Source organism: Erpetoichthys calabaricus, chromosome 16 (genome assembly GCF_900747795.2).
Source record: "Erpetoichthys calabaricus chromosome 16, fErpCal1.3, whole genome shotgun sequence".
Taxonomy (NCBI): Eukaryota; Metazoa; Chordata; class Cladistia; order Polypteriformes; family Polypteridae; genus Erpetoichthys; species Erpetoichthys calabaricus.
Window position 1 is genome coordinate 65,949,341 of NC_041409.2, and position 26,122 is coordinate 65,975,462.

Below are 26,122 nucleotides of genomic sequence, written 5' to 3' on the forward strand. Positions count from 1 at the left end.
TTAAGGAGATCGGTTGGTGTAGTTCTGAAACTGAAATGTCTCGTTCTTGCCTGATACAGGATTTCAGGTCCTGAACAGTTCAGGGCCTCCTTTGTAACATCTTTCCTTTCATCATTTCCCAAGTGTTTTCATTGAGCAGGCCACTTTAGCACCTGGACTATTTTACTACAGATTCATGCTGTTGTAATGCGTGCAGAATGTGGTTTGGCATGTTATTGCTGAAACATACAAGGGTATTTTCCAAAAAAGACATCTGGATGGCAGCATATGTTGCTGCAAAACCTGTATATATTGTTTAGCATTAATGGTGCCTTCCCAGATATACAAGCTAAGCTATCAATACTGTAACATTGAGGAGATCGTTCCTCCCCCAAACTATGCGACTCTTCAATTCCACCTGGGGGGGTTAAACGTTAACATTATTCAAAGTTATTGTCTGTTTTTACCTGCATTTTTATTACTCTTTAATTTAATATTGTTTTTTGTATCAGTATGCTGCTGCTGGAGTATGTGAATTTCCCCTTGGGATTAATAAAGTGTGTGTGTGTGTGTGTGTGTGTGTGTGTGTGTGTGTCTGTCTGCCTATCTACATACCCTGGCTTTTAAACTGTCCGCTAATAACAAGTCAGGTGGACCCCTCTACTGTTTAGCCGGGGGGATGTAGCATACATGATTTCTAAAAACAATTTAAAATTTTGATTCATCACACCACAGAATACTTTTTGCACTTCACCACAGTCCGTCTTAAATGGGTTGGGCCCAGAGAAGACAGTTTTGTTTTCTGGATCATGTTTTTATATATAGTATAGTTTAAACTTGTATTTGTGAATGCAGCAACAAACTGTATTCACAGTGTTTTCTTAAGTGTGTTCCTCAGCCCATGCAGTGATTTCTCATGATTCTCTGAATCTTTTAAATGGTATTATGTACTGTAGATGAAATGCTTTGCCATTTTATGTTGAGAAATGTTATTCTTAAATTTTCACACTATTTGCCCATGCATTCTATCACAGCCCCTCCTCTTTCTGAGAGACTCTACCTCTTTCGCATCACACAATCGATTTCACAATCACGTTACTTGTTGTCAGATATTCCAGCAGGTGTTTTTTTTTTGGCAGTGAACAGCTTTTTCCAATGTTTGATTACCTCTATTCTAACTTTTTTGAAAATTGTTGCTGGCATCAAATTCAAAATTAGCATATATTTTTCATTAAACAATAACATTTGCCAGTTTCAACATTTGGTATATTGTCTTTGTTATATTTTTTAGTTAAATATGGGTTTAAATGATACGCAAATCATTGCATTCTATTTTTATTTACATTTTACATAGCATCCCAACTTTCCTCGAAACAGGCTTGCATGTGAGACAGCAGTACCATGTCCTGAATGCAGGTAACATTATTAAAATCATTGAAATATTAGAGCATTATTTTATCATTATTTATCATTTAATCGTCGTGTATTTTATTTTAAGGCACATGTTAAGGGTTGTGTAGTAAAACAAGGGTGCTTTCAGTATGCTTCTGCAAAAGTTAGTTAATTTCAAAAACACAACTGTTTGATTGTTTGCATTCTTCCCTGATTTTAACTACCCTTTATCTCTGCTTAGAATTAGGTAATTTTTTTCCTATTTTCCTAGTATTGTATTGCAAATGCAATATTCATAATTGTATGTTGGTTTTAATCTTGGTTTAAAATGAAAGGTCTGTTGCATCATGTTTAGGTTATGCTGACTGCCGCCTATCTCCAAACATGTAATTTTTTTTTTTATTGTTGTATATCGTGATTTCCATAAGAAAAGAAACATGTCCTGCTTATTGTAAAAAATTACATTTTAGATGTTAAAATTCATCTGTAGTAAATAGGAGAGTAGTATCACAGTGGTTAGTGCTGCCTCTTTATGAGTTCACACTTTTTGGCTACCTGTATGGACTTTGCACAGTCTCCATGTGTCTGTTTAGAGTTTTCTACAGATAATTTTTTCTGGCAAATCCAAAACATATGCTTGTCAGGTTAATTGCTGATTCTAAATTGGTCTTGTGTGAGTATAAATGTGTCGGTCTAGCCATGGGCTGGCACCTTGTCCAGGATGGGATTTTGCATTGTGGCCAAGGCAATCATGATTGCATTATTTGGGTCAAGAATGTAAGCTTGGAAATTAAGTTACACTTTGTTCTTCCAATTTAATATTGGAGTTAGTTTGACTACTGTTCATCCTTTAAATTTAAATGAATGAATGCAAGTCTTAGATACCTGGTTTAAAAAGAAAGGGTTTGTTTATTTATGTTTAGTTTGTTGGTGATGCAAAAATGTTTATTTTTATTTCCGTTATTTCTTTAAGGATTAAGATTTTTAAAAATGAAAATGTAAACTGAATTAATGACATAATGTTTCATGCAGTGATATTGTTGGATATTTTGTCTGTTTGTTTTTTCAATTTTCCCTTGTCTTTTCAGTATGAATTTGCATTCAGTTTGGAGGTTTTCCACCCCAGGGATTTTGGTGATCACATTAGTTTATTTGTGTGCTTTATGGCTTAGGTTTGTTTTGAAATATATTGGAGTGTTTCTGTCACCATTTTGTGAGCCCCCATTATTAGGTGCATATCCTCTGAAGTTGTGAATTATCAACCATGACAAATAGGTTAAAAGTTCACCATAAGGTTATATCTGTATTCGAGTTCATAGATTAAAAGTTCACCATAAGGTTATATCTGTATTCGATTTCATAGATTAAAAAAAAAAGTTCTTACTATTTCCTTTGTTTAATGATCTACTGCCTAATATCTTTGATTTTGATATTTTCGTCTCTGATTTTTGTCTCATGTATTGGTTGCAGTAATTCTTGATCTCCTGGTAATCGTCCTGTTTCTGTGTTTTGACTACCATTAGATACTCGCGTATTAGTCGATCTCGCAGATAAGGCGAGTGTATTTTTAAGCCGAAAATTACGAAATTTGTTATGACCCGTGTATAAGTTGAGGGTAAAACTTGACAGCTTGCGACCGTTAACACTATGTACCGGCCGACAGGCACGTGCGATTGCAGCCTCTAGATGCCGGCTTGCTCCGGCGACCTTTTAACACTATGTACCAGCCGACAGGCACGCGCGATCGTATCCGCTATATGCCGGCTTGCTCCGGCGACCTTTAACACTATGTACTGGCCGACAGGCACGTGCGATTGCAGCCGCTAGATGCCAGCTTGCTCCGGCGACCTTTAACACTATGTACCGGCAGTCCAGCCAGCGCGATTGCAGCTGCTATATGCCAGCTTGCTCCTGCGACCTTTAACACTATGTACCGGCAGTCCAGCCAGCGCGATTGCAGCTGCTATATGCCGGCTTGCTCCCGCGACCTTTAACACTATGTACTGGCCGACAGGCACGTGCGATTGCAGCCGCTAGATGCCGGCTTGCTCCGGCGACCTTTAACACTATGTACCGGCAGTCCAGCCAGCGCGATTGCAGCTGCTATATGCCGGCTTGCTCCTGCGACCTTTAACACTATGTACTAGCCGACAGGCACGCGTGATGGCAGCCGCTAGATGGCACGTGGCAGCTAATGGTATGTTTGTTATCCAAAACCTGCAAAAGCTAATGCTCAAATTCAAGTATTTCACAGTTTAAAGAATTATTTAATGAAATTAGAAAAAAACTAGCTAATTAGCAATAGTATTGCTGGCTTATAATTATTTCAAAGACCATGGGAAACGGCAGATGACCGGTGACTTAACATCGTGAAGCGTTGAGTGTACAATGTCATTACCCAAATTCTGTGGACAATTGTGTTGCCCCGTGGATAAGTCGACCCTGTTTTTTTGAATGAATTTTAAGGCATACATTTTTCGACTTATACGCGAGTATCCACGGTATGTCTTTTCTCCAGATTACCTTATAAAATCCTTCGCTCTTTCCTGCAAAGCATGTCTGATATCCAGTTACTTCCGAGAGTAAAAAGAGTTTAGTATTTTTTAAAAAATAAATGGATGTGAGAATAGAGCATTTTGTGTATCAAGAACAATATAGTTTCATTGCCTTCCTTTCAAAACAGATATATTTAATGAAGGGTGGAGCATGACACCATAGCCAATTTGTAAAGCAGTTGAGGGCATTCAGCAAGCATGGAGCTCAGATGGACAAAAGAACAAAGTTTCCTGTGTGTGATTGTGCACTGTTTTCCGCCTGTGCGTTAAAACATTCAAAATCTTGGCTAAGTGTAAGACCATTAAAATGGGTTACTTGTAAGATAGTAATGAAAAGTCTGATTTCGTTCAGAACTAGCTTTGATAAAGGCAGCTGTCTGCCGCATTTGATAAAAATGTCAAATGGTTAACTTAGTGCATTTGAGATATTAGGCTTATATAAAGTATTAAATAGCTTTAAACTTCCAAAACTAGACATAATGTTCAATGTGCATTATTAAGTGTTGTTTATATTTAATGGTTGTGATAGTTTTAAGTCATTTTTATCTACTAAATGAGTTTGATCATTTGCAATGAGTTTGTTGGTAGATGGTTTCCTAACTTGAGTTCTGATATTTTGGAGAAATCCACATTTCACTCAGGGGTTTCTATTATGTACGTGAAAAAGAGTTAATAGTGAAAAGGTGCTTGCAAATCTTGAAAGTGTCTGCTGATAGTGAGGTTACTCATTCCAGAAACCCACTGTAAATGCAGCCCTACATGCACATTGTTGTAGCTTTTCATTACCACTAAATTATATCTGCTTTGATGCTGCAAACTTAATGTCGTTATCTTCTTGAAATAAAATGAAAACATGGAAAATGTAGAGTTTATGTGCATGTATTTTGAACATATGCCTGAAAATTGCATCTATTACGTCTTAAGATAAATTGTAATTCAATACACAAGTCTTTAGAAAAGTAGATATTTAATTCATGCTTTTTATGCCTTCTGTGTGTTCATTTATGTTTTGCACCTTACTTTGCTTCAGATTTCGGGGCAGGAGGATTTGTCACACAAATTTTACCAGAGGAAACTGTATACCCCCTTGTGGCCACAGAATCTTGGAATAACTGATAGATGTCAGTATGTAACTTCCACTGAGAACAAATCAGGTATTGCAGAAAAGGTGTTGAATTACATGGTGTTATTTTCATTTTTAGTCAATTGTCTGAATGGATTTGATGCAAGACAACTAAGCAAATAAAGGAAAGACTTAGAAGGTGATAGTTTCTGTATAGCTGTGCATTTAAGCCTGTGGTTCAAACCCCTTGGTGGTTATTAAAACAAAACATGTAGTAGGATACAGTCTAACAACCAATATGTTAATATGAATAGGTTTTACCTCATGCGTATGTTTATAATGGAGGTAATATATATAGCTGATAGATGAAATTAGGTAATAAGTTGGGACCTTAGTAAAAGCTACATTAGTTACTACAAACTAAGACTGTCAGATTATTCAAAAAAGTAGGGGTTAAATGCTCGTATTAAAAATAAGTAAATATCCGAATATATTCAAATGTAGATTAAAAGTACTAAGTGGTAATATATGTACATTTGTACTTAATGTACCTTTGCATTCTTCATTGTTATTAATATTTTTGCTCATGGTGCCTCTGCAAAGCATACAGCGCTTATAACTCGTGCACTGACACAGCCTTCACTTGAAAAACCCAGCCGTTCACAAAAACGGGTTTTTCTGTGCATGAAGAGATATGGTCAAAGAGAAGAATGGAAATGGGATACCTCACATGGCTGTAATGCATATATGAAACCCTTACAAAATTGCTCACTATTACTTAAATATGTTAAACATGTGCATTACTTTGGTCACCACACTCTGTCTCTACTCCAGCACTCTGCTCCACTCTCTGTCTTTCTGGTTCTTGGGTGCAAAATAATTTTATGTAAGTGGTGGCACAGTGAGTCTACTTTGCAAAAGAAGTAACTTTTTGTAATGTACAAGAAGCGTAGGTTATAGTAATAAAAAATGGCAGGGTCACTTTCGGGTTTGTAGAGCAGTGTTGGGGATCCAGTTGTCAAAGAATAACATGTTGGGAGCATGCAGTGTGTTGCCGCACCCACCACATGATGAACCACCTCAGGATCCCAAATTAAGACCCAAGTGCAGCCGTGCAATGGGTGACACCTCAGCACCACACTAGTTTGAATGGATGAAGGTCCAAGTCTTTAGAGTTCTGGTGCTTCTTGTTTTGCTATATGGTTTTTAGACATGGACGCTATCCAGTGACCTGAGACAAAGATTGAACTTCTTTTGTACTGTGTCACTTCTGAGAATCCTTGGGTACTGCTGGTTTGACTTTGTGTCGAATGAGCGGTTGCTCATGGAGTCCCGAATGAGGCACATTACCTGCATTGTGAGGGAGCGTCAGTTACAGCACTACGGCCATGTGGCACAATTCCCTGAGGGTGATCCATCTTGCAGGATCCTCATTGTTGAGGACACAAGTGGCTGGACCAGGCCAAGGGGACACCCACGTAACACCTGGCTCTGGCAGATAGATGGTCATTTCTCAGAGTGTGTGACTGGACTGTTTGTCTGCCTGGGGGTTTGCCAGCTAGGATCCCGAGCTGTTTCATTGTGTGGTGGGTGTAGCAACGAGCTGTATCAGTGCATGCTATATATGTGTGTATGTATATAAATAAATATATATATATATATATATGCATGGGCGGCACGGTGGCGCAGTGGGTAGCGCTGCTGCCTCGCAGTTGGGAGACCTGGGGACCTGGTTTCGATTCCCGGGTCCTCCCTGCGTGGAGTTTGCATATTCTCCCCGTGTCTGCGTGCGTTTCCTCCGGGCGCTCCGGTTTCCTCCCACAATCCAAAGACATGCAGGTTAGGTGGATTGGCGATTCTAAATTGGCCCTAGTGTGTGCTTGGTGTGTGGGTGTGTTTGTGTGTGTCCTGCGGTGGGTTGGCACCCTGCCTGGGATTGGTTCCCTGCCTTGTGCCCTGTGTTGGCTGGGATTGGCTCCAGCAGACTCCCGTGACCCTGTTTGGATTCAGCGGGTTGGAAAATGGATGGATGGATGGATATATATGCATGTATGTGTATATAGCAACAACAGCATTTATTTATATAGCAAATTTTCATACAAATAATGCAGCTCAAAGTGCTTTACATGATGAAGAAAGGGTAAAAAGACAAAATAAATCAGAATTAAAATAAGGGAACACTAATTAACATAGAATAAAAGTAAGGTCCGATGGCCAGGGAGGATAGAAAAAACAAAAAAAATTCCAGACGGCTGGAGAAAAAAAATAAAATCTGCAGGGGTTCCAGGCCACGAGACCGCCCAGCCCCCTCTAGGCATTCTACCTAACATAAATGATCAGTCCTCATTGTATTCAGGGTTCTCATGTATATACTAGGGGGCTTGTGGCGATACGGTTTCTACTCCATGCTCCCATACAGCTTCTGGGAGCCCTTGAACCCAACACTGTCGGTAATGTCACCGATGAGCTAGGCAGTGAGCAAGGGGATGGTGCAAAAGTGCCAAGTGTTTTTATTTAAAAACCAGCAATCAAAAACAAAGTGTCCAAATTAAAGTGCAGTGCATCATAGTTAATAAATAAATAATCCATTAAAATGGGTGGAAGGTGGAGGTTAAAATCCAATAGAAAAAAATCTTTTAAAAACAATGAGGTTAAAACAATGGCTGGAAGCAGTCTCTTAAAATCCAAAGCACGGTGCCTTCTTCTTTCTATCTGGTGGCTCTCCTGCTTCTCCCATCGTGCTTTGCAACAGGGGAGTCGCCGTACCTGCAGGTGCAGCTGCCTTCCACACAGGTCTGGTAGCCCTCCAATCCCTGGCTATTTCGGGCTCCATCTGGACTGAGACTTGGGTTCTTTCCCCAGCGGCCAGGGCCCTCACAGTAGGGCTAACCCAGCCCAAAGCCTCCACGACTGCCGCTGCCTTTCGACGGCCGGTTGTCTTCATCACCGATCACTCCAGCTCCTTGATCGCTCAGCTGGAGCAACCGCTTTCTTCAGCCCCACCAAGTGTTAGCCAAACACTCTTTCTTGGGGCTCTCCTTCCAGCTACTTCTGCTCCATCGAGCCTGCTCTCGCTCGCTCTCTCTCTCTCGCACTGGCTATCCTCTCCCTACTTCCTGCCGCTTTCTTCCCTGCAACCTCCGTCTCTTTCTTTCTTTATCTCTTTTTCCTCCCTACTAGCCGCCTCGCCCTTCTATATATCACGGGAATGTGGATTAGCTATGGCAATCAGCAGCTTCCGGGGACAATTACGGATGTGGACAACTCCTCACCTGTGCACCTAAGTGAGAACCGCCCGCATCACGAAATCCCCGGGAACCACTCGGCCATACACACACCATGCCCCCTCACTAAGCCGTGAGTATGGAGATTATTTATTTTAAAAGTGGCCTTTTGACATGAGCTGTGGACCCGTTACACCACAGGGCTCTGCATCCTGCTTGCATCACTCGCTAATCCCCGTGCGGGCCCTACACGCTAGTCATTTCCCGGATCTGCTGCTTGCGACGCATCATGCTATGCTTTTGGATAAACACGAATATTAACTGTCTTTTGATATCTCCGTTTTTTTGAAACTGTTATCACTGCCAATTCGTCACAAGTGTGTTTAAATATATATGCAAGCGTGATCTTTCGGATTCATATAGATATCCAAGAAAACTTCTTTGTCTGTGATTTTCAGATAAATTTCGTGTAAAGTGTGATACTTTTGGAAGTATGGATTTATATCCATTATTGGCTGTAGAATATCTAATACATCCAATCGTTTAACTCTCAATTCTATATTGCATCGCTTCTCCGTGATCACAAATATAAACCTGATCAAATTGTGGTTTCTTTGAAATTAAATTCATAGTAGCTTTAACTGTTGCAGATTCTCATAGAGTATGGTCCTGAATCATGTAAATCAATGTTTTCAGCATTGAGTGATGCGAATGTGAACAGATTATTGTAGATTCGGATATTTTGCCTGTAGTGTTTGTGGATTTCAGTTTCACCTCTTTGTTGGGGAGAAACACTACTTTTCCTTGATGGCAACACGAATTAGACGATTTACAAATCTCCAACTTAAACTTTAAAGACAAACAATATCTACATACTTCTGTCATATCACCTATGTCCATATATTCGATTTCTTTTCGCTGTTCCGTTATTTCACTGAGTAATAATTTCCGTTTGTTAGCGCTAATGCAATGTTTATTATCAGTTGAGACTTTCAAATTTTAGTACAGTGGAACCTCGAGATGCGATCACCTCTGTATACGAGAAATTCAAAATACGAGGAAAGTATGAGCGAAAAATTCAGATCTAAATACGAGCATTGGCTCACGTAACAAGCCACGAGCCAGGCTGTGGGTATAGCTCGCGGCTTAGCGAGGGGGCGTGGTAGCTGTAGCGAGCCGCAGGGCGATCTGCGGTGTCTGCCTTTCTCACCTAAGTGCACAGGTGGGAAACTGCCCACATCCATGATTTGTCCTGTGGCTGATGGGCTGGGCAGGGTTGCCACCCGTCCTTTAAAATACGGAATCGTCCAGTATTTGAGAATGAAATTGCGCGTCCCGTTTTGAATCAATACGTATGCGTCCCTTATTTTTTTGTATTAAAAGTGGTAACCCTAGCAGCTGCCATGTCTTCCCCGCATATATAGAGAAGCGCGAGCCGGTTAAGGGGGAGAAGAAGTAAAAGAAAAGAGAGGAGAGGAGAGAGAACGGAGGTTGCAGTAGGAGGCAGGAATCCGCAGCAGTAGGAAGTCGGTGCAAGAGAGCGAGCGAGCGAGTACAGGCTCGCGTGTAGCCGAACAGGCGAGCCAAACAGCTGAAGCAGGACGGTGTAGAGAAGGTCAGCTGCATTAAGTGTCTCGCCTGTTGCAGAGCCCGCATGGGAGAAGCAGGTGAGACGCTAACAGAGAAGAAGCACCGGGGATTGTCATCAGTTTTTTGAAGACTGCTTCCTGTTGACGTTTTAACCTCGTGTTAAAGGATTGTTATTCTTATGTACTTTAAACCTCCACTTCACAACTGTTTTAAGGATTAAAGATTTATTGAATGCTCTACTGCACTTTGGACACCTGTTTTGATTCTTTTAATAATCAGTTATATTATTTACCAGTGTTATTTATTAAAGGTAGACTACAGTATATATAATTTATCAGTGTTATTTGTTAGGAAAATTGATTTTTATGTTAATATATTTGGGATGCGGAACGGATTAACTGGATTTCCATTATTTTCAATGGGGACGTTTGTTCTAGATACAAGAAATTCGCTATACAAGCTCAGTGCTGGAACGAATTAAACTCGTATCTAGAGGTTCCACTGTACTTTCATAAGCATTTTCATTCGCACCAACGTTTTTGCACCTCTTTACGACATACTACTTTGTTTTTTGTTTCTGCCCCCACTTGGGCCTGTTAGGTTTTTAATTCCACTTGGTCCGGGCTGATTATAACTTTCCTTATTTTCCGAATTTGCACTTAGATTATTATTGTTCTTTTTTGAATTCTTTTGTCTCCCAACGCTTTTGGGCCTCTTTTTGACGCGCTGCTTCTTCTTTGCCCTTTCTTCTTCGCTTAGTCGTTTCATCTAGAAAATATAAAATTATTGTCCCGAAAAGCACTGCATCGAAGGAAACAAATAGATTGTATGTCTTGTATTAAAATGAGGAAAACGTAAAAATTTATAAGAGCTGAGAGCACAGGAACCGTGTCTGACAATAGCATTCACACAAATGAGAGGTGAGTGGACCATGGACGTGGTTAATCTCTTGGCACAAAGTCTTGTCTTGCGGGACTTGAAATTATCTCTCTGAACAAGCCTTGTCTCGTCCCAGGATTTTTTTATATATATTTCAATAATGGTATTTAATCTGACAGTCCTATTATAAACAGAATGAAATGCCCTGTGAGTACAGAGAAATGTCATGTGCAGAGAACATACTAAACAGCTCTATGTTACGCTGTGCAGTATTTAGATATCAAGAGTTTTCTGAGTATAAAGAGTTACTGAACATTGTTACAGTAATATGATAACTAAGATTCAAATGTTTAAAATGGATCAAACTAAAAAATTGTATTTATTAAAATATATTCAAATACTGTATAGGCTACCACTTGTGACACTAACAATAAGAGTTGTAATGTGCAAATTTCAGAATAAATTTTTCATTAAACTTTTACATAGATCAAACACTGTTTGAATCTTAGTAACAATAAAAGTTGCATGTTAATTATCATAAAACAATAACACAATCCTGTGTTATTCCACATCTAAGCAATATTCTATCACCAACATTCCTGTTAGTAATTTAATTTTTTTCTTTTGCTTCCGTGGCTTCATTGCATCTCAAGCTGCATTTGTTTCATTATTATGGTATATTTGGCTGACTTACAAAATCAAGATATGTTTTAACTGTTTACAGATTTTTTTTTACATTTGGAGCACAGAGAAGTTAAAAAACTTTCTCAGGGTCACACAGTGAGGGAGGAATGAAACCTTAGCCACTATTCGATACTTGCAGGGTTGAGTAAAGCTTCAGAAAAGTATAAATTGCTTATAGTTGACCAAGTCACTTGAAAGTTTCTTGTACATGGCTATTCAAAAAGCATCTTGGAACTGTTCAGGTTCCAACCCCTTCTCTGTTCTACTGGATCTGCAACTGTGCTGAGCGTGTTTAACTGTGTTAAGTTAGCTGTATATTTAATAGACTGCTGACTTTCATCTATCTTTGGGACTATCTGTACTACCAAGATTTTTGTATGGAACTTTAAAATCCAACTTTTTACCATTTTGCTGATCACTCCAGAGATATAAATAAAGACATATCCTAAATAAAAATAATAATGAACCTACCACTAATCATTACAGTCCGACACTTAATCCATTAACGTGTTTAGTTTATGAAATCGAGTTAAGATTAACAGTGTCCCAGTTTATGTAAAACAGTGACTGGAAGTGACTTTACATGTTCTGATATCTGCCAGCACCCAGAGCTGCATATAATGTGTTTCATCTATCACACGCAATTTCACCAAGGCTTCTTCACCACAAAATTTTCATAGCCCCATCGCGACAGGTAGGACAAGACACACAATACCAAGTGCATTCAGTTGCTTTGCTTTCTTTTCAGATCTTCTTGTGTTTATGAATAGTTAGATGCTGCAGTTGTTCTTTTCCAGTTCGGAGATGCATGAAAAAGTTGATATTTTTTAGATTGACCTATAATTCATCATTTAAATATTAGTTTATTCAGCCGCAACAAAACAGTTACACTTAAACAGTGTGAAAGTAAAGTTTAAAGAAATAAAATGGAGAGGCCTTTGATAGAAGAGTAGTTAACAAATGGAAAAGACTATCATTTGAATATTTATAGAATAATATTTAATTCTAAAAGCAAAAAGGGATAGCTTCCAGTATCCTCATGAGAGATGCCAGGGACGAATTGTTTCCAATTGCAACTTTTTCCAGTATACAAATGGCAAGTTCATGTAAGGTAATGCAAATGTTTTTATATATTCTGGTAAATAATGTTTATGCAAGGTAAATAATAACAAGTGGTTTCTTCACTAGATCGTCTAAACACAGTGTAAATTTCTTCAGGATGGGTCCATTTGCTAGCATGCACCGTTGGGCAAACTAGGCCACTTTATTCCCATCAGCACGTACTTCTGTTGTGTTGGTGTGTACTTAGGTCATCCTCAGCCTTACTCAATACCCAAAGCTTCTTGACTTTTAACTTTTGATCTTGAATAGCAGAGAATCTTCTGTGAGGTTTTTGTGTATATTGCTGGTCTGCTGAGCGTATTATGTGGAATGGGTCTACCAAACCAGTACAAAAACCTAATTTTGGCAGTTTATATTTGTTATCTCACTTTTTACAATTCTTAATTTAATCTACTAGAATCTCTACTGAGACCCACTCCTAGAAGAGAGAGGAGAGTTTAGAGGTTTGGTTGCCTTCAGGGGCTTTGTGGATGGTTGACCCACATATCCCTGGCAGACATAGCCTGAAGTAGCTGCATGTAACCACCATTTGAATTATCTGATGGCAAGATGGAATGGTTTGGGTGTCATACTAGTTAAGTGACAGGCATTGGTGGGGTAGATCCAGATATATTAGGCTATGGCAATGGTAAATGATATTGAATATGAGTACTTGATATAGCATGTAAACTTTAGACCTGTAACTCAAAAACATCTTGAAATTATGTCCAACTGTGAATGAGTGAAAAGGGGATTTGAGAAAACACTTTGATGGTTGAGCGAAAGGGGGATTTGAGAAAACAGTGTTGTTTTTTTATTAAATTGCCTCCTTTTGACCCTGCTTTTTGCCTTCAACAGATAACCGCATTTACAGTCACTGCTTTATGCGGGGTTTACGCTACAGTCCTCCTGCTTGTATTAGGCCAGAGGCCCTCGAATTCATACCAGGTGTGACAGATGCTAGGCCAGGTGAGTTGCAGCCCTTCCTTCATTCTTTTTTAACAATCTGAATAGACAATTAGTAGATTTTCTAAGATCTCATGACGTTCACAGACTGTTGCAATCTCATTGGTGAGTCAAAAATAAATAAATGAGCATCTTCCTTTGTTTGCCACAGTCTCTCTGTGTTAATAGGCATTTATTATTACAAAACGTATTTGATAAGTCTGAAAAATTGTGAGTTTTTCTCCTAAAATGAAATCCATGAGTGAATATTTAAATTAGTTACTGTATTTTTATGGTATTTAAAGCTGGTTTATTTATATTTTACATAAACCTTACTCAATGAATATAGTCAGTTATTTGTTGTCTAGAAAGGTGTCTTTGTTTATTCTTGGAATATGTGCCTCAAATTGTGTGGGTTTATTGTTTAAAGGTATCTTTCTGTGTTTTTTTAGTGCCTCCTGAGAACTGGTTCTATGATAAAAGTGCTAATGTTGAGTCAAAGGTTTTCTTTCCAAGGTAAAGAGAAACAAAATTAATTTTATGGGTTTGAGAAGGAAAATATCTGCCAATATATTTACCAATATAAAATGAAGAACAAATAACAACACTTTGTCTCCAGGTTGTAACGCAAGATTAACCAACAAAACAAAGTGAATTGGAGGAATCCATTTTTCCCCAAATATAATTATGTGATTAGAATTACTAGTGGAGAAAAATGTTTATCAAGGGATCCCTTTAAATAACCTTTTAGACTAATACAGTGTTGGGGTGAAGTATAAGTCACGAATAACATTCGAAATATGTTAATGTAATGTTAATAACAACGAAAAAAAATTGTGTAGTACAAGACTGAATGTTAGCACATCTCATTGTTTTTTTGACTGTTTTATCTGTATGATACTAATTTAAAAAGAAATGTTCAGTCAGTTCTCACATAGCAATAAATGTGTTAAACAATTTTAATTTGTATTATCATTTTATTTTCAGGATTGGTGGTACGCTTTATCATAATCTAAATCTGAAGTCTGTGCATAGCCATTATGATTTAGAAACAGGTAAGCCTGAGGTGACTTCCCTTCACACTGGGTTAGGAGCAACTGTTGACTACATCTTCTACTCAGCTGAGCCAGTCAATGATCCAAAACATGGAGGTGAGATAACTGTAGCATATCCTACTATTATTTTGTCTCTGAAGTTTATTCATTTCTTCTATATAAATGTAATGAATTATTATTATTATTATTATGAGTGCTCCATTGAGGTTGTCACTGGATAAAATGGGATACTTTTATGAAGAAAGATTCTGAAACATGACTTTAAGAAATGAAAACAGGTGTGCAGTATGTTTACAATTTAAGCTAATGCAGTTGTTCTTTGCCTCTTACCATATTTTCTTGATCTGGGGTACCTGCAACAAAGCTGTTGCTTACCCTAGACCTGGCTCCTGGGCTTGGCCACAATTGAACCAATGTTTGGGTTTATAGTTGCCTCACTGGTAGAGGCTAGTTGACTGCAAAGTTTGGCATTGTGGTGGACAGGGGTGCAAAATGGATATGATAGGTTCAAAGAAGGGGCTGCAGGTAATGATCCTTTTTTGTCTGTGTAATTAACTTAACCTTTTAAGAATAAAGAGTTCAGTCAGTCATAAAGAAATGTTGAAGCATCAGCTTGAGCAAGATACTCTACTGCATGCTTTGGATCACATCTTGCTTTCAGAGGTGTAAGATGTTAAATAGGCAAAGTAAATAGTTTGTGGTAATTGTGAAAAAAATAACCTGTCCTATGGGAGCATTTGTCCAGTGGTTTATAGGCAGAGGTGGGTAGAGTAGCCAAAAATTGTACTCAAGTAAGAGTAGCATTACTTCAAAATAATATTACTCAAGTAGAAGTAAAAAGTAGTCATCCAAAAAATTACTCAAGTAAGAGTAAAAAAATATTTGGTGAAAACACTACTCAAGTACTGAGTAACTGAACATAATAAATGATTTATTTTTTAGAAATGTTGTAATAAGAGACAAAAATATAAAATAATGTGCAAATTCTGCTATTTCCAAATAATAAAATAAAAAATGAGTACAAATAAATAACATCTTTACAAAATAAAGATGCACAAATAACACAAAGTTCGAATTCTGTTTTTCAGTGCAAACTACTTACAGTGACAAGATATACTGTACACTGACAGTATAATACTGTATATTCACTTTATGGTGAGGCGGGTCCGCAGCTTCAAAAAAAAAAGGCCAGTTTCAAATCCATAAAGCCATGTTACTCTCCACAGGCGCAATTGTATGACCACAGAGAGTTAATGAGGTAGTTGGAGCGAGTCACACCTGCACGTGCGGGTGCAGTCATTCTCAATTGCTTCATTGGCTTTCTGCGGCATGTGATTAACGGAGACGGGAGTGTATATATACAGGTCAGCACAAAAAAAAGGGGGAATCAAAGAAAAGGAGAAAAGAAAAGAGTCTGTAGGGGACTAGCATCGTCACACACTTGCCCTCCAAATAGCACAGCTGATAGAAAATAACATTAGAACAAGGCAGCTTGTGCACGGACAAGAAGTCTCACTTTACCATGACTGTCTGTGTCTGTCCATGTTTGGTTAAAACATTCTTGTTCTTTACTCAGTGAAGTGATGGTTAGGCTTCAGTAGGAGTTGGCTCTCAAGGTTCTTGCAGTAAAGCTGTGACCATTTAGCAGTGAACAGGATCCCCGCATGACTAAAAGTCTCTCACAGGCTGCAGATGCAGGAAGTTTGTGTGTGGTTGTGTGACTTCATGGCTACGTCTGATTGGTGAAACGGAGTCATGTGATTATTGTTGCTACGTCTGATTGGTGAAACATAGTCATGTGATTATTGTTGCTACGTCTGATTGGTGAAACGTAGTCATGCGATTATTGTTGCTACGTCTGATTGGTGAAACAGTCATGCAGTAGATCCACTGGCGACTTCTCTCTGGCAAAAATATAGCATATATAATGGAAAAAAAGTAATGATTCAAGTGTTGCCCAATGTAGCGGAGTAAGAGTAGTGTTTCTTCTTTACAAATGTACTCAGGTAAAAGTAAAAAGCATGGTGCAGTAAAAATACTCTTAGAAGTACAATTTTTTTAAAAAGTTACTCAGGTAAATGTAATGGAGTAAATGTAACTCATTACTACCCCCCTCTGTTTATAGGCTTTGTGTAATTAGGTAAAACATATACTCTTAGGTTTTTGTCATTTTCATTAGAGCTGTTTTTAGCCCAGATGCCTCCTTGCTAAGAGTCAGGCTTAACCTCAGTATCCAACACTTCCCTCTTTCCATAAAAAACATAGATGTGCAATGATTATTTCTGAAGGAAGAATGCAAACTCATTGTTTCTTTAACTATGGAAATATTTGGATTTTAATGAGTCTGTGACTCTTTTATTTACAGTTATCATACTGTATGAAATTTCAGGATTTATTTGCAGTGCAGGAAGGATAATATTAAGAACCAAAAAATCTTAGACATCTCGTTAATTTTTTTTTGTCATTGGTAAATTTTATTATTTATATATTCTGAATATTAAACATTTTATTATATTTTATTATACAGCATTATCATATGTATGTTTTAGATAAATTCTTTAGTTTGAGAAGTATTGTTTGTATTTAATATTGTGTATCACACTGTTTTTTTGTAACCTCAGTATTTTGTTGGTAAGATTATAGCATGTACACAACTGTTGCTAAGAAATGCTGCCCAAGAAGGCACTACATGTCATGTTACAAAGGCTCTGCTATAAAACTCAATACAATTCTTCAGCTCACTGTTTGAGATTACAGTTAAACATTAAATAGTGTTAACTTTCCCTGGCCTCCTCAAAACTAACACATTCATTTTTGTAATTAATGTGGCCTGTTTAATGCATTAAAAAATATTGTCGCATCCAGGGCCAGCAGTGCTTTGGTCAGGGCAGCAATTTTATGTAATTTTTATTTATTTAATTTTAACATTACAAAACAATAACTCATTGTATACCTAAAGAAGTACATACACATCCAGTGCTGTATTTACAGTGCATCCGGAAAGTATTCACAGCGCATCACTTTTTCCACATTTTGTTATGTTACAGCCTTATTCCAAAATGGATTAAGTTAATTTTTTTCCTTAGAATTCTACACACAACACCCCATAATGACAACGTGAAAAAAAGTTTACTTGAGATTTATGCAAATTTATTAAAAATAAAGAAGTTGTGAAAGCACATGTACATAAGTATTCACAGCCTTTGCCATAAAGCTCGAAATTGAGCTCAGGTGCATCCTGTTTCGCCTGATCACCCTTGAGATGTTTCTGCAGCTTAATTGGAGTCCACCTGTGGTAAATTCAGTTGATTGGACATGATTTGGAAAGGCACACACCTGTCTATATAAGGTCCCACAGTTGACAGTTCATGTCAGAGCACAAACCAAGCATGAAGTCAAAGGAATTGTCTGTAGACCTCCAAGACAGGATTGTCTCGAGGCACAAATCTGGGGAAGGTTACAGAAAAATTTCTGCTGCTTTGAAGGTCCCAATGAGCACAGTGACCTCCATCATCCGTAAGTGGAAGAAGTTCAAAACCACCAGGACTCTTCCTAGAGCTGGCCGGCCATCTAAACTGAGCGATCGGGGGAGAAGGGCCTTAGTCAGGGAGGTGACCAAGAACCCGATGGTCACTCTGTCAGAGCTTCAGAGGTCCTCTGTGGAGACAGGAGAACCTTCCAGAAGGACAACCTTCTCTGCAGCAATCCACCAATCGGGCCTGTATGGTAGAGTGGCCAGACGGAAGCCACTCCTTAGTAAAAGGCACATGGCAGCCCGCCTGGAGTTTGTCAAAAGGCACCTGAATGACTCTCAGGCCATGAGAAAGAAAATTTTCTGGTCTGATGAGACAAAGATTGAACTCTTCGGTGTGAATGCCAGGCGTCACGTTTGGAGGAAACCAGGCACTGCTCATCACCAGGCCAATACCATCCGTACAGTGAAGCATGGTGGTGGCAGCATCATGCTGTGGGGATGTTTTTCAGCGGCAGAGACTGGGAAACTAGTCAGGATAAAGGGGAAGATGACTGCAGCAATGTACAGAGACATCCTGGATGAAAACCTGCTCCAGAGCGCTCTTGACCTCAGACCGGGGCGACGGTTCATTTTTCAGCAGGACAACGACCCTAAGCACACAGCCAAGATATCAAAGGAGTGGCTTCAGGACAACTCTGTGAATGTCCTTGAGTGGCCCAGCCAGAGCCCAGACTTGAATCCGATTGAACATCTCTGGAGAGATCTTAAAATGGCTGTGCACCGACACTTCCCATCCAACCTGATGGAGCTTGAGAGGTGCTGCAAAGAGGAATGGGCGAAACTGGCCAAGGATAGGTGTGCCAAGCTTGTGGCATCATATTCAAAAAGACGTGAGGCTGTAATTGCTGCCAAAGGTGCATCGACAAAGTATTGAGCAAAGGCTGTGAATACTTATGTACATGTGATTTCTCAGTTTTTTTATTTTTAATAAATTTGCAAAAACCTCAAGTAAACTTTTTTCACGTTGTCATTATGGGGTGTTGTGTGTAGAATTCTGAGGAAAAAAATGAATTTAATCCATTTTGGAATAAGGCTGTAACATAACAAAATGTGGAAAAGGTGATGCGCTGTGAATACTTTCCGAATGCACTATATATACTACCTTTAAAAATTTTATGAAATAAGAATGAAAATATGTTCATTTAAAAGTTTTAAAATTTTGCATTATGTCGTTCACAACAGTACACTACATCTCAATACATAGCACTGGTGTTCATTTTCCTGATTTATACATACTGACGTAAGTGTAGGGGGGTGGGGAGGGGAGTCTTAAGACAACGCTAGAGAAAAGCTGAGAAGGTTTTTTTTTTTTTTTTTTTTTTTTTATAAACATGTCATGTTTCTTTAAGAAGATCAATTTCAATTCATATCACTTAAGTGCTAAATAAGTTCTCTTTGAGTGGCACTAAAACCAAATAACTCACCGGCCTGCCAGGTAGCTTACAGTGCTGACTGCTCTAATATAATGACATCCAACCCATTGTTCCACTTTGCAGTATCTTCACTAATTTATGCAAAGAGCACAACATAACCATCCAAGTAGTGCACTGTGTTAGTTTTTAAGTGAGATAGCAGCTACAAAGATCTTTTTTAATGTGCCTGGAGCAAAGGTGTAGGTAGAGCAGTGTTTTCCACCTGTTTTTTCTGTGTTGGCACATTTTTCTGACCCAAAAAAAATCCCAAGGCACACAATGATTGTCCTCTCTTTATGTTCTTCTCAAGTTCCAGTCATTATTGGTAATTTATCAAAATAGAAAACATTTTAATAAAAAGAAACTGCTGTCTGATGTTGTATTACAGGAGAACTTTGCATCTGAGCCCTCCTTCAACTATGCAGTATTTTAAGACTTGGAAGACAATAGGTATCTCTACCTTCAGTGATCTTTATATTGATAATGTGTTTGCCCCTTTTGATCAGCTTTGCTTGTAAATATTGAATTCCTTTAACACATCCACAGTTAGAAACTTTGTAAAAAGTAATTTGTCTAAATTCCCTAATGCAGCACCAATTCTCTCACTCGGGTATGTTAACTAGAAGTGTTTCTATTGACAGTGTTTCCAGACTTTATCAACTATTGTCAAAGTGCCCGATGTTAGACCACATTCAACATTGCTGAGAAAGAGACCCCATCTCTCAGTTTCACAGGCAAAGAGTAAAATTCGATAATTCACAACATTTATTCTTTATCAGTTTGTGCAACGCATGTTGTAATTCAACTGGAAATTGTACACCAGACACACCTATCCAAATTGAAATTATCTAAAATATATCAGGGACTGGACTGTCCGTACATGTGAGAAATGCTAGGTAGCACAGACATATGATTTGGGACTGTTTAAAATTAAAACCTTTAAGATTTTAATCTATCTGATAGTGTGGGATTTACAATGATTGCAAACTTCTTTCAGCAATGTTTGGAGTTATTTCAAATAAGCTTAAACTATCTGGTGATAAATTGAAATTTCCTACAGTACATTGTTAGTGCATTGACTGATTTTGCTCAGTTGAAAGAATCCTAATGCACAGCTCAATGGGAAGCTCACATATTATCTAAAACTAGAAAAAAGTCAATTTTTTTGTGTGGAACTGTACCGAACGTCTTCAGAATTTGGCATTAATCCATTAAAGCTATTCTAAAGTAAGTCTGCTCAGCTGTTGTCAGTGTCTCTGCTAAACTATCGGTTTAATTAATAAGAGGTTGTATAACACAGTGTGCCTCTTTTTATTTCTAACTAGCTAACATAGCTGAAATACCTGGTGTTGCCTGGGAGGAAAATAAAGTTTTTTTTTTTTTTAATTGTTTGAGAAAAATATTATTAAAAAAAAAACACAACTTTAAAAAATAAAAATAAATTAACAAACAATGAAGACTCACTAATGTGCTTGTCTTGCGGTCTTGTATGTAAGTTATCATCCAGTTGTCGCTCGGAACTGGCCAACTCAATTTAATTTCAAAAGCAACAGGGGCGCGGTGGTGCTCAAATATAAACAATGCTGGTAGTCACCTCCAGTTCGCCCTCTGGTGGTCGTTCTGAGTGTCAACTAGATGATAACATGCATACATGACTGCAAGATCACCCCCCACCCTACCCAGAAGGGGGTGGGTTAGGGTTGATTTCACCCTACAGTATTTTAAGATGACCAATGAGAGACATGTGTACCAAGTTTCATGAAAATCGCTCCAGCCGTTCAGAAGTGATGCTCATACATACATACATACATACATACACACACTCACATACATTTATTTTTATATATATAGATTTCTTCTTCCTTCTCCTCACACGTTCTTTCTGTTTGGAAAACAGCAATATCACTGTTGATCTGCTGTGTGATGTTTGCAAAAAGTTGCTCTTATTTTTGTGTAAAAGTAAAAAATCAAAGGAAACAAATGGAGCAGTATTATGTCACCCTAAATACCAATGTGACAGCAGATGGTGATCACTTCCGTTCGGAAGTGATGCTGGAACATACATACACACACACACACACACATACGTTGACTTTTATTTATACAGTATATAGATTAATTCACTGTATTGGATGAAGTTGGGGGTTTTAGTGTGAGGTATTATTTCAAATCTTAATTGTTTCTAGAATATATGGGATTGATTATATTTCTGAATGAACAGTCTTCGAAGTCTGTTAATTTTATTTCACTGAAACTTATGTTTGATTGTTATAACACTTTGTCTATAATGCATATTTTTGGAACAAATTAAAATGATTGCACGTCAAACCAGCCCATCATAAGAACACGGGGCTGCTGTCTGTTGTGGAGTTTCTGGTTCTTTGGCCCTCTCCAGGAGGCTTGGTTAGGAGATAAGGTCCAAACCGTGTATAGCTTCGTGAATTCTAAAAGACAGCATATAGATAAAGTATTGAAATAAATGGAGCTGTGCTTTTTTTATCATCATATTTAAATATTGTTTACCAAAATGAATAATAATTGGTGCAGTAATCCTCAATACCCCTTCTCCAGTTTTTCTTTGTATCCAGAGAATCTCTGGATTCTTAGTTATATGAAAGATGGTCAGCTTGACTTTCCGTTTTACCTTGGTGTATAGTTTGCCTTTGTATGTTTCTGTTTGGAAGTGGTTTGTCTTACAGGTCATTCTTCATAGTGTCTAGGTTTTCACAGTACAATGTAAACACTTTTATTTGTGTATACAGTATACCTACAGGCTAAATCTATGCGTGAATATGTAAATGCGACAAGAACAGAGTGTATAATTGTGTTTAAAACCACTTTAAACCTAAATCAGTGACTTTTTTTATTATGGGTTATATTTACTGTGGTATATTAATTAAGATATATTAATTCTCTATCAATTCAAATCTATATTTGCATATGGATATAAAGTATACCTGTTTATGCTTAGGCTGCAGCATTTTGCATATTGTAAATACATTTTTTAATTGTTTATCTGTTATCTGCTTTATCCATTACAGAGTCTTTGTTTGTTATTTAAGTAAATTAGCTACTCTAATTCTATTTTCCAAAATTAATTTTAAAATAATTAAATTAAAACTTGTTTTGTTATGGGATACCTTATCATGGCAGATTATTTCATTAAATCTAATACTCAATTTTTTTGTAGTTTATTATTCTATTCTCTTTTTATGCAGTATGAAGGCATAAACAGCAAATAATATTTAAACATGTTCTGGGTTTTTATAAAATATTTAAATATGACAAATTGTAACACAACTTAATGCTTAATTTAGTTCTTAAACAACATGAACGCTGTTGCAGATTTGCATGCAGAAATCTCTTATTACACTTGCATACAGTATAAATGCACAGCCAAAGGTGTAGGCAGGAATGGCAGAGTTTCTGGAACTGAGCTAAATATCTAGACACTTTATTTAGTGGGCAGCTGTAATGCCAAGGAACACTGTGGTCATTTTCATGTATTTTCACTCAAAGTAGGACGAAGACACCTGCAAGATGGGCCTCTCAAGTTGCTTGGACGTCTCACCTTGTTCAGTGAAGAAGATCTATGGGCAATGAATGGATTACCAAACAAAATGTACTCTTCTGATCACCTGTGTCTTCTAGCCAAATTTTGTTGGGACACTATTTATTTTTAAAAAAGAAACACTCAGGAGAACATCTGTGTGCCACTGGAGTTGTTTGTTGGTGACCCTCTTTCAGATGCTCACTACAGTACATACTAATCATGCACCTCACAAAATGAAGTGTAGTCTTTATTCACTGCAACTTGTAACGGGTACTTTCACGTAAAACCCAGTAAATTGCAAATTTTGAATACCTATTTCATGTTACAAAAATTTTACCAGATATAAGTTTGGCATATTTGATTTGTTTGGTCAAAATTTAGTATTTAAATGTTAGTTTGCTTTCCTTTATTGAGCCTTTTTAAAAAGTAAGTTGTCTGCCTGCTGATTGACACTGGGCCATCTACAGTATATGTGTACGAGAGCACAGAATTGGAATTTCTAAGATACTTAAATGCAGTGATTTTGTTAAGGATAATATACTTATTTTAATTAATTTGCAGTTGGTTCCTTGGAACTGAATTTTGTTATGGTGTTGACCAAGACACAGTTGACAAAAAAAAATCTTCCTTGTTCTGAAACTTTTATAGCAATTTCTTTAGTCTGGTTCTTTAACTTATTGGTAATGTTCGGACAATTTCTGACATGATTTTGCAGGTGTGACTCTTTTATTGACAGTTGCATGTTTTTCTTTATCATTGCTGAAAAGATCCACTGTGCTCTTATGTCACTGTGTGACTGGAATGTGCCAAGTTGAAATGTTTATATTGTATATACTAATGTACAAATAAACTAGAAATTCAACAGTTTGGTTATTTATTTATTTTTCTTAACTCAATAGGCAGTATGAATACAAATTTCCATACCGGATCAGTCGAGCCCCGGGTTAACAATGACCGCCACTAGTACTGTTGGCCAACAGGGTGCTGGCAGAAATTGGGTTACTGTTGGCCGAAGAAGAAGAAGAGGAGGGAGACATGTCAGGAAGCAGGAGGAGAGGAGGAAGGTAAAGAGAGTGGAACTGAGGGTAGGGACTTTGAATGTTGGCAGTATGACTGGTAAGGGGAGAGAGTTAGCAGATATGATGGAGAGAAGGAAGATTGATATATTGTGCATGCAAGAGACTAAATGGAAGGGGAGTAAGGCCAGGTGGATCGGAGGTGGATTCAAATTGTTCTATTATGGTGTGGATAGGAGGAGAAATGGGGTAGGAGTTATTCTTAAGGAACAGTATGTCAAGAGTGATTTGGAGGTGAAAAGAGTGTCAGACAAAGTAATGATTATGAAGCTGGAAACTGGAGGTGTGATGATGAATGTTGTTAGTGCATATGCCCCACAAGTTGGGTGTGCAAAGGATGAGAAAGAAGATTTTTGGAATGAGTTGGATGAAGTGATGAACAGTGTACCCAAGGGACAGAAAGTGGTGATTGGAGCGGATTTCAGTGGGCATGTTGGTGAAGGGAACAGTGGAGACGAGGAGGTGATGGGTAGGTATGGTGTCAAGGAGAGGAATGAAGAAGGTCCAAAGATAGTGGATTTTGCCAAAAGCATGGACATGGCTGTGGTGAATACATATTTTAAGAAGAGGGAGGAACATAGGGTTACATAGAAGAGTGGAGGAAGATCCACACAGCCAATAGATTACATCCTCTGCAGAAAAGTCAATCTGAAGGAGATTGAAGACTGCAAAGTGGTGGCAGGAGAAAGTGTAGTGTGATGGATGGCCGGCTAAATATTCCGGCCCACACCTCCAGGCCGCCAGGTGGAGCTCTCCCAACAGCATAGAGGTTCCCCGAATTCCAGCAGAGCCTTATGGACCTTGTAGTTTGTATGCGCAGCCCTGCTGGATACCATGGGGGCCACCGGGAGCTGCTGTCTGGGAGAGGAGGATTGGTTATTATAGTGATTATTGTAGTGTATTGTATGAGTAGTGTGGAGTGGAGGGTGCTTAGTGCACAGTATTATTATAAAATAAATAATAATTGTACATTTACCTGGTGTTTGGCGTGGTACCTGAGGGTTCGAGAGGTCGATAACTACCTCTACTGCTACAGTAGTTAAGAAGCATAGGATGGTGGTCTGTAGGATGAAGTTGGAGATCAAGAAGAGGAAGAGAGTGAGGGCAGAGCGAAGGATCAAACGGTGGAAGTTGAAAAAGGAAGACTGCAAGGTTGAGTTTAGGGAGGAGGTGAGACAGGCACTGGGTGGCAATGAAGAGTTACCAGACAGTTGGGAAACTATAGCAGATGTACTAAGGGTGACAGCAAGAAGGATACTTGGCGTGACATCTGGACAGAGGAAGGAGGAAAAGGAAACCTGGTGGTGGAATGGAGAAGTACAAGAGAGTATACAGTGGAAGAGAATGGCAAAGAAGAAGTGGGATAGTCAGATGCAGAAAGTAGACAAGAGTACAAGGAGATAAGGCACAAGGTGAAGAGAGAGGTGGCGAAGGCTAAAGAAAAGGCGTATGATGAGTTGTATGAGAGGTTGGACACTAAGGAGGGAGAAAAGGACCTGTACCGATTGGCTAGACAGAGGGACCAAGCTGGGAAAGATTTGCAGTAGATTAGGATAATAAAGGATAAAGATGGAAACATACTTACAAGCGAGGAGAGGGTGTTGAGCAGATGGAAAGAGTACTTTGAGAGGCTGATGAATGAAGAAAACAAGAGCGAGAAGAGGTTGGATGATGTGGAGATAGTGAATCAGGAAGTGCAACGGATTAGCAAGGAGGAAGGAAGGACAGCTATGAAGAGGATGAAGAATGGAAAAGCCGTTGGTCCAGATGGCATACCTGTGGAAGCATGGAGGTGTTTAAGAGAGATGGCAGTGGAGTTTTTAACCAGATTGTTTAATGAAATCTTGGAAAGTGAGAGGATGCCTGAAAGTGAGAGGATGCCTGAGGAGTGGAGAAGAAGTGTATTGGTGCTGATATTTAAGAATAAGGGGGATGTGCTGGACTGTAGTAATTACAGGGTAATAAAATTGATGAGTCACAGCATGAAGTTATGGGAAAGGGTAGTGGAATCTAGGTTAAGAAGTGAGGTGATGATTAGTGAGCAGCAGTATGATTTCATGCCAAGAAAGAGCACCACAG

At 38.4% G+C, this 26,122-nt stretch overlaps 1 protein-coding gene across 1 annotated transcript in view; it reads left to right on the forward strand.

Annotated features, from left to right (window-relative positions):
- The window catches only part of angel1 (angel homolog 1 (Drosophila)), a 36,910-nt gene extending 13,062 nt beyond the window's left edge, over positions 1-23,848 (forward strand). The window contains exons 6-10 of the mRNA XM_051919977.1: positions 4,957-5,080; positions 13,326-13,436; positions 13,865-13,928; positions 14,400-14,563; positions 22,937-23,848. Coding sequence (XP_051775937.1) covers positions 4,957-5,080; positions 13,326-13,436; positions 13,865-13,928; positions 14,400-14,563; positions 22,937-23,097 — 624 coding nt within the window. The 3' untranslated portion in view covers positions 23,098-23,848. The remainder of the gene's footprint in view (positions 1-4,956; positions 5,081-13,325; positions 13,437-13,864; positions 13,929-14,399; positions 14,564-22,936) is intronic.
- The last annotated feature ends 2,274 nt before the right edge of the window (positions 23,849-26,122 follow it).